Source organism: Lithobates pipiens, unplaced genomic scaffold, assembly GCF_037356315.1.
Source record: "Lithobates pipiens isolate NorthernLeopardFrog02 unplaced genomic scaffold, aLitPip1_a1.2 Scaffold_3, whole genome shotgun sequence".
Classification (NCBI taxonomy): domain Eukaryota; kingdom Metazoa; phylum Chordata; class Amphibia; order Anura; family Ranidae; genus Lithobates; species Lithobates pipiens.
Window position 1 is genome coordinate 38,281,165 of NW_027507790.1, and position 9,715 is coordinate 38,290,879.

The window sequence follows — 9,715 nt, forward strand, 5'->3', positions numbered from 1 at the left end:
CGCCACAATAGGTGCGCCGCCTGGCTGTCAGCTACTAGTTAATTAACCTTTTTTTTTTTGTTAATTCTCCTTTAAGGGGGTGTGGCAGGGGTCGTGTCCTATGCCTACATATATTTGTTAGTAGGTGTCCCTCATTCCTATCTCAAAATGTTGGGAGGTATGCCAACTACAAAGCAAAAATTTAGCTTTTATACACCCACATTTTCAGCTCCTCATATATTCTTCTTAATTTGTGTTTTTTTTATTTAAAGTGCAACAAACTAAATGTAAGCATAGTGTTTACAAGAGCATTTCTCTAGCACATCAGAGCATCTAATGAATGGCAGAGTCTTATTTTTCCCACAAGCAGCATGGACGCCTCTCACTGCTGCTGCTTACCGGAAGTGACATCCTTCTGACGCCTATATACAGCACGTCTATGGTGAACGGGCTTGTTTATGAGAAGTTGCAATGCGGTTTAAGTCTCGGTAAGTGATTGATGCCAGTAGTGTGCCCAATTCTACAGTAATAGTTTGTATTCGGTGCTCTGACTGTGCTGTGTGCAGGTACTTGTTGTGTGAGTTGGTGCTGGAGGACCCCCGCCGGAGGCAGAACCTGTCGCAGGGCACGGTGCTGTACAATGTGAAGGAGGCAGTGGCTCGCCTGCATGGAGACTTCGGGGCTGCGGCTGTGTCTATCGCCCTCTCAGGTGAGCACACCTTTATCAGTTGGCATAAAGCTGCTTCTGTGTACTGGCAGCCTATTAAATGGAAGGTGGTCATATAGATTGGCCCCTGTAAATCACTGTCTGCATGTCCTACTGACCATTTTGGTGCTACTGAGTAAAGAGCCCAGATTGACCACTTGAACTGGGGAGGATTTACCCCCCCCCCCCCATGGCCAGGCCATTTTTTTTTGCAATACGGCACTGTTACTTTAACTGACAGTTGAGCGGTCATGCAATGCTGTTCCCAAATAATTAATGTCCCTTTCACACAAATAGCGCTTTCTTTTGGTGGCATTTGATCACCTCTGCGGTTTTTATTTTATAATTTTTATATATATATATATATATATATATATATATATATATATATATATATATATATATATTCTCTATCATACTCAATAATAAAACCTTCATAAATGTAGGCCAATATATGTATTAGTCTGAGATTATAATTTTTTTTTTTTTTTTTTTCCCAAGTAAGGGTATATTGATTGGTTTGTAGATGTCATAACATTTGCCCAAACTGTAGAATTGGATTGCATGCGATCCAATTCATGTCTGAACTGTCTGTTTGCAGTGTCATATGCAAGCTGAAATGGGGGTGTCATTAATATTGACACTCCCAGCAGTTCACATATGGCAGTGTGAACTACCGTACGAGTCAGGTGTGATGCGGGAACTCGCAGTTGATTTGCAGGGTTCCTGCATCGCACAAGTGTAAACTGAGCCTTATCACTGGATTGCGACACATTGACACTGGCTGGGAAGGGGTTAACATCAGGGACGATCAAAGGGTTAACACTGTGCCTAGTCAGTGTCTATGTGTACTGTTTGGAGGTGCTTTTACTAGTGGACTTTATTCCCTTTGCAGAAACGCAAATTCCATCCCTTCCCTCTTGTCAGAACAGCGATCTGCCTAATGATCAGCGGGTAGAGCTGTACGATTCTGGCTAAAATGAGAATCGCATTTCTTTTCTGCTTAGAAGATAGATCGCGATTCTCTCTCGTGGCTGTAGATGGTGTGCCCGCCCACCCTCTACCCGAAGTGTATGTATATTCTGGCGCACAGGTGCTGCCCTGTAGCAGTAAAACTGCTATAGGGTAGGCCCGAAGTGGTTAAAGAGACCCTGTTGCCAACTTTAAAAACCTTGCAATAAAAGCGGACAAATCCAATATTTGTATGCCTACTTGCAGTTTTCCTTTCCATTAATGATTGTGATTCACCGCTTGCTAGAACTGTTGAGTTTTTTTTTTTTTTTTTTTTTTTTTCCCCCCCCCAGGGAAGTCAGTTCCCTACCACAGCCCCCTACCCTCCTTGCACATCACAAATCCTATCTACTTATGGGAGTGTTTTAATAACGCTGCGCTGGCCAAGCTCCTTAGAACCTCCCTACATCTCCATTTATGTTAGCCCTTGTGGAGGAGTGAAGGGAATACTATAGAGCAGTGTAGTTGAGCATCATGGGAAATGTAGTTCCAAAACATCTGGGGTGCCAAGGTTCGCCATCACTGCTATAGAGCGACAGTTATTAGGCAGCTAATGTCACATTGAAGATGGCAGGATTTGGAAGCAGTGTCAGGGACCTTGGATATCTACACAAGGGAGGATTTTACAGGTAAATATGCATAAAATGGACAAGGGGAATTTGAGATTTTCTTGTCCAAGAGATGGTCTGCAAGGCTACACTTCCTACTGTACATCACTCTGTTCCCTGCAGAGAGGACTGGAGTGTGATTGGTGTGAGCAGATCTCCAATACACACCTTTCACCAGCCACAGGAAGGCCCAAAAAATGCCAACAATAACCCTCCTCCCCCTTCATCAACTCTCAGAACTGCTTCAAGTCACTCTCATAGCCAGCCCTGAAACTACAGTGGCTCAAAGGATCATGGGACATGTAATATCAGGACTGCTAAAGGAAGGAAACTGGAAGTCATAACTTTGAAATTCAGCCAGATGGAGTGACCTCAGACATAGAAACCTGCTTTATACAGCTAAAGTAGGTAAGTTGCACACAATTGGACACTGGCTGTGATTCATTTACATGCACAATGTATCTGTTTTGGGGAGCGAAAGCTGGAGTTCTTTAACGTTGCTTTGGTAAACTTTCTGACTTTAGCACCATATATTGGTACTGATGTACTCTTATCATAAACTATTCTCATGTTGTAGTGAAATACCTTAATGCATACACTGGCATAATCCTCCTTCGATGCCGGAAAGACTACCACAAGTTCCTATGGTCATCCCTCCCATTTATTACCAGCCTGGAGAACAGAGGTCAGCGGTATCCTTGTTTAATAAACACATTACATGTTGCAGGTAAGAAAGCTGCCCATTTGGTGCTGATTCCCAAAGATAAAGGGGGGGGGGGGGGAATGTAGATTTACTAAAACTGGAGCACTCAGAATTTGGTGCATGGTAGCCAACCGGCTTTTATCTTTAGCTTGTTTAAGCTTTGACCATAAAACCTGGAAGCTGATTTCTATGCAGAGTTGCACCAGCTTTTGCACTCTCCAATTTTAGTAAATAGCCCCCCAATGGCTCAAGTATATTAAACTAAGAAGTCTCAGACGTAAATTGTCACTTCTGTATTTATAACCTGAGTGTTTGTTTAGGGCAGGGATCCTCAAACTACGGCCCTCCAGCTGTTGCGAAACTACACATCCCATGAGGCATTGTAAAACTCTGACATTCACAACCATGACTAGGCATGATGGGAATTGTAGTTCCTGAACTGGAGGGCCATAGTTTGAAGACCCATGGTTTAGGGTATACAGCTTTAGGGCATTAGGTTACTGGCCATTGACACATGGAATTGAAACAAGATGTAACTTTGGGGGTTATTTACTAAAGCTGGAGAGTGCAAAATCAAGCTAATTTCTCCTTATAAACCAATTCGCGTCCAGGTTTTATTGCCAAAGCTTAAGTGAACAAGCTGAGGTTTGAAGCTGATTGGCTACCATGCACAGCTGCACCAGATTGAGTGCACAAGCCTTAGTAAATCTACCCCTTTGTCTTATTACCGTGCCAGTAGGAGACACATTCTATTATTTGACTTCCTATTGATTACATTTTAATGGTGCAGTATTAGGATTTTGACTGCCTGGTATTTTTAAATGGAAAAAAGTAAATATATTCCTCTTCCCTTTTTAACCACTTAAACCATTTTGCAGGCCAAAGACTAGAGGACTTTTTGTGGTTCGGTACTGTTGCTTTAACAATTGCGTGATCGTGCGACGTGGCTCCCAAACAAAATTGACGTCCTTTTGTTCCCACAAATAGAGCTTTCTTTTGGTGGTATTTGATCACCCCTGCGGTTTTTATTGTTGTGCTATAAACAAAAAAAACAACAAACGCAATATTTTTTTTACATTTTGCTATAAGAAATATCCCCCAAAAATATATAAAACAATTCTTTTTTTTTTTTTTTTTTTCCCCTCAGTTTAGGCAGATACGTGTTCTACATATTTTTCGTTTTAAAAAAAAAAAAAAAAAAAAAAAGGCCAATAAGCATTTGGTTTGCACAAAAGTTATAGGGTCTAGTTTTTATGGCTTTTTTTTTTTCTTCTAGTAATGGTGGTGATCACAGGGAGCAGAGATCAGTGACACTGTCACTAGGCAGAATGGGGAGATGCTTCACATTAGAATCTCCCCGTTCTTCAGCCTCGCGGGTATCCCTGCGGCGATCGACCTCAAGGAGGTCCCAACCGGCGCACACGTGATGGCACGGCGGCAAATTTAAAGGGACATACCTGTACGCCCATTGCTTGTCCCTGCCATTCTGCCAACATACATCGGCATGCGTTGGTCGGCAAGTGGTTAACCTTTAAATTGCTTAGTTAGTAGCTAGCACGATTTTGCCCATTAAAAAAAAAAGCTGTTGAAATTTAATGACCAGGTTAAAGAGGGATTCCACCAAAAAAAAATATTAAAAGCCAGCAGCTATAAATACTACAGCTGCTGACTTTTAATAAATGGACACTCACCTGTCCCGGGTTCCAGCGATGCCGAGATCGATCTCTCGGCTGCTGCCGTCACCATTCTAGGTGAGGGAATCAGGAAGTGAAGCGAATCGGATTCACTTCCCGGTTCCCTACTGTGCATGCGCGAGTCGCGTCGCGCAATAGGAAATCTCCGTGCTGTCACTGGGACCCGTGTGTGTCCCAGCAGACAGCGTGGCAGGGCAGGAAATGGCGTAGACTCCCACGGGAGTCTATGCCTGGAAGTGGGTGTAAATACCTGTCTTTGACAGGTATCTCCACCCCCCCCTCCCCCCTGAAAGGTGTCAATTGTGACACCGGAGGGGGGGAGGGATCCGATCAGCGGAGGTTCCACTTTAGGGTAGAATCACGCTTTAAGTGTGTGTGTCATGGAGATTTGGCATTATTTGCCAAAAGTACAGTTACCCTTTTTTTGTACCCAGGGAGCCTCAGAATTAACCCTTGCCTTTTTTGTCTTGCATTTCAGTCTCCTTTAGGCTCCGTTCACATATGTGACTTGGATGCGTTTTGAATTGCATCTGATTCGCATGGTATGCAGCGGCTGTGCAAATTGAAAGAGTCCTGTGTTTTCTGAGCACTGCTGTGTGGATCACAGGCTCATTACCTTCTATGGGAATGGACCTGAATCGCATATTGAGTCTGATAAGGATTTTAAGGGGAGCTCTATGCCAAAATGGGGGGGGGGGGGGGGGGTTCGGGAAGGATGGGGAATAGGCGTGAGCTCCCTCTAGTGCATCCCCCCCACAAAAAAAAATCCATACCAGACAGCTGATGAGTCATCAGTTAAGCACGCAGCGGCCCTCTTCCTGACCCACACCTTAACAGCTAATGTTAGACGCCAGTGGCTGCTGGCTCCAAAAATTTGCACCTAAATCTCAGCTGAACAGCTGCTTTGGATATTTGCAGTGAAAACTGAGGGGAAATTTGCACCAAACCTGTGAACCTAGCCATAAAGGGTCTCCTTTTTAAAGACTGCCTTTTTTGCATATAGGTGTGTACTCCTGTGGGGATCAGCCATCTTGATCTGCCTTTTCTGCACTAACAATGCAGTAGATTCACTGCGCTTCTGTAGTTCACCAGGCAGTGCTATCTGAAGTAGGAGAGTGAGGTTTCAGATGCTTTTGGGATTTGCTCAGCACCACTATGACCCTCTCCACTGTTCAGTGCACTGCTGCCTTGGACCTCAGAATGGTGATGAGAGGCTGTTCTCTGCCTTGCTATAACATTCTGCCACATAGGACCACCACTGCCTGCATGTAGGTAGTTCATGGAACCTGAAATGTAGTGGGTTGTGCCTATCCATCCAAAAAGATACCAAGAGCCCTGCAAAAGCTTTCAACTGCTGATGGCTCTTTTGAAGTGCCTGTGATGTCATGGGGAACAAAGGTTTAAATGTCTTTGTTCCTAACCCAGACAAACATAAAAAAAAAAACCTGATCAGATATATGCTAATGGAGAGGGAGTTTAATTATATGAAACTTGTTGCTCCGTGATCAGATTTAACCCCATACAGTAAGGAAACATATACCTATAGTGTACAAGGATAGTACTGACTGCATTCTTTTTTTACAGGCACTATACGTTCATGTCAGAAATTCCTTATCCAATACAACCGACAACAGTTGAATAGATTATTAAAAAACTGTACAACTCCTAGTAAGTATACCTTGTCGTTTTCTTTTAAAAGGGCAGTTTGAAAATGTTTTCAACTGATTTTTTTTTTTTTTTTTTTTTCAAACCAGGTGAGAAGGAAGCGATCCGCAAGTCTATAGCCAGCTGTTCCTTACAAAATGTGGAAGAGCAAGAATATGAAGAGATGGCGTAACTGATTTATCCCATAACCTGAAGTTTGCATATGACAATGCAGATGGATACTAAGGTTCAATTAGCTTTTCTATGGTGTTAATAAACAGGCTGCTTGTTTACAATACAAATGCTGAACATTAAGTTTATTGTAGCATACAGATTACTTATTTTATATACATATGAAATAGATTTTGTATATAAGAATAAACCTCTTGAATGGATCACTGTTCATATAGCTGTGGCATTTTTATCAGATGTAAATTTTCTGTATAAAGTATTGAAGGATACTGTGGACTGTGCTATAGAAACTAAAAGCTACAAACTCTACTGCTCAAAAAATGACCCCTGCTCAGGTATATGCCACATCCAGATTGCTGCATTGTACTAAAAAAAAGTGCTAAGGGGACATTACCCCAAACGGGCTATAACCCTAGTATAGCTAGGATGTGTGTAAAGATACCCAGGCTCTAGTGTATTTAATTACCACTGTTATTTTGCAAAAAAAGTGGTGATGGAATACCACCAAAAGAAAGCTCTCTGTGGAGGGGGGGGGAGATAAAAATTTCACTTGGGTACAGTGTTGCATGACCTCAATTTCATTCAAAGTGTGACACTGCTGCAAGCTAAAAATTTGTCCTCGGCAAGAATGGGGTGAATTTGCCCAGTAGACAAGTGGTTAAATCTTTTGTTTTAGACCTCAAATGATTGCTTTGTTGGGATCCTTTCAAAAACCCAACAAACTCTCTATATAATCCTCTCCTTATGGTTGTCCTTCCAGATCTGTCCTCTCTCCAACAAAAATGGTTAACTGATGGTCCAGACAGACTTGCATGAGGACTGGACAGATCTTTGGGACTCTCCATTTAGGCAGCTATTTATCAGTGAGACTTATTCAGTTCAAAATAAGCCACAGAACTTTTTTATTTTATTTTACCCCTCACTGGCTACAAAAGAAACTACTATCCCCTGGCTGTTGCTGTGATCATTGCAGAGAAGATTATTTTCACATTTTTGGGCCATTACTCGCTACTGGGCAGACATTGTCATGATCATTAGCATGCTTGCCCGAAAATCCATTGCCTGAAAATTTTCCTTTTGGGCCTAGTTGAGAACCACTGGCCTACAGTACAATCCGCTGTAATTAGGGCTCCTCCTTATTCTACACCAGAAAAGCAATTGTTGGAAGAAATCTCCTGTTCCCACCATTTAATACTGAAAACTAGTGAATTCCAATATGTACCACTCTGACACTTATCTTAATAGGGGCTGTCAACTTTTCATTTAACAAATAAAAAAAGACCAAAATATTTGAAAACGCAAACCCAACTTTTCATAATTTTGTTATAAAATTTTGCAAACGGGTAATTTTTCTGCTACACTGTTAATCAGTGCCCTGATTATCCGTGTACATGTCCCTTTTTTTACATAAGCCGGTTATCGGCTCTCTTCCTTTCTCGCGCTGTCAGCATAAGGAAAGCTGTGAAATGGCTTCTGTTAACATCGTGATCAGCTGTGATTGGACACACCTGATCATGTGGTAAAGAGCTGCTGGATTGTCTCTTTACCTCAATCTGAGATTAGCAGTGGCCGGAGGACACTGATCAGAGTGCACCACCTTCGATCATGGGATGCCATCTGCGCTATAGTGGTCAAAGGGCATTAAAGCGGTACTGAACCAAAAACGTATAATATTGAAGCTTGCCGATCATTAGATGTGATGGGTGCATCAGTTTTTTTTCTTTTGTAGTTTTCCCATCTGGCCTGTAACATACCCCATGAGTCACAGCTCTGGAGGAATAGGCACAGTGGTGTTGTCAGCCTGGGGAAAAGTGAGTGTAGTGTCAGCAGATTTAAATATACTAACAAGCTGAAGTCAAACTCCAGCTCACATTTCAAGCAGTTGCAGCAAATGGTTTCCTTTTTGAGAGGGGTTTTGCATGAATAATAAATGATCATTTTAATCGCCACTGTCAAGCTTGTTTTTCATCCATGTAAACTGATGGATTCTGCTTGAGAGCTTGCCTTGTGGGAAAAAAATAAATGACTGGCTTCATCACGGGGGGCGGGGGGTTAGACCCTAAAAAAAGAAATACGACCATCAGCACTGAAGTCGTATATCTGGGGTCCTCTTATTAAAGAGATTAACACTATTAAAGCTGCAGGTAGAAGCAAAGTGGATTGGGTAAATAGTTTGGCACTTGAGCCTGAAACCGCATATATTCAGGACCCCTCCTCCACTAATCATGCATATTGGTTGGATCTGCAATCCAGATTGCAACAGTTGTTAAAAAGGGCACACCGGAAGCAATTTTTTTCAAGAGCGTGACTGTCATGGGCAGAGGGAGAGCAAAAATAGAATTTTTAAAACGGCTTGCCTGTAAAATCCTGTACTTTGAATTGCATCATGGGACACAGAGCCATAGTAGCTACTATGTGGGTTATAGGCCACCTTCAGGTGATGGACACTGGCACACCCTAAGACAAAAAGTGCCCTCCCTATAAACCCCTCCCAGTACTGGGAGTACCTCAGTTTTGTGGCAAAGCAATACACATATATAGCAAAGAAGGGAGGGACCTCGTGTCCCTTGATGTACGTCAAAGAAAAGGATTTTACAGGTAAGCTGTTTTAGAAATCCTATTTTGCTCTTGAAGAAAAATTGCTCTCTGTGTGCCCTTTTTGACAAATGTTGCAATCTGGATTGCAGATCTAACCAATATGCCATTTTTACGATTTCTGCAAACCAAGATCTTCTGGGCTACAAGAATCGCCTCTTTACCATCCTGCAAAGAAGGTGTGGAAGCAGGACAGGAGGGAATGCATAGATCTGTGAAAACTGATCCCACGCAAAAACCAAGTCATCTGTTCCACATGCCATTGGATCCCTTCTCCTTGACACAAAGTTGTCGCTCTTGTTGTTGAACCTGGATGCAAACCATTCCCCATCTTTGACATATTGACAGAAAGATATCGGGGTGAAGAGACCATTTCCCTGGGAACAACTGTTGGTGACTCAAGTAGTCCACCTGCCAATTTTCTATCCCTGGAATGAAAATTGCTGACAGAGAAGGAATGTTGTCTTCTGCCCAAGATAGGATATGATTCACCTCTCTTTGGGCCACACGACTTCTCCGGCCCCCTTGATGATTGATATAGGCCACTGCTGCGGCATTGTCAGATTGGATCCTGACAGGACAA

The 9,715-nt window shown here is 42.6% G+C and overlaps 1 protein-coding gene across 1 annotated transcript; it reads left to right on the forward strand.

Moving 5' to 3' along the window:
• The first annotated feature begins 333 nt into the window (after positions 1 to 333).
• Positions 334 to 6,740, forward strand: POP5 (POP5 ribonuclease P/MRP subunit). The gene is made up of 5 exons (XM_077461464.1): positions 334 to 467; positions 546 to 688; positions 2,882 to 3,031; positions 6,286 to 6,369; positions 6,456 to 6,740. Exons 1-5 carry the CDS (start codon positions 451 to 453, stop codon positions 6,536 to 6,538), a joined length of 477 nt encoding a protein of 158 aa, XP_077317590.1. The 5' UTR covers positions 334 to 450; the 3' UTR covers positions 6,539 to 6,740.
• The last annotated feature ends 2,975 nt before the right edge of the window (positions 6,741 to 9,715 follow it).

Bases quoted from the DNA above. Each gene is read 5' to 3' on its own strand.
- POP5 (XM_077461464.1), top strand. The intron at 689-2,881 runs GTGAGCACACCT...CTCATGTTGTAG, and splicing joins TGTGTCTATCGCCCTCTCAG to TGAAATACCTTAATGCATAC. The intron at 3,032-6,285 runs GTAAGAAAGCTG...CTTTTTTTACAG, and splicing joins AAACACATTACATGTTGCAG to GCACTATACGTTCATGTCAG.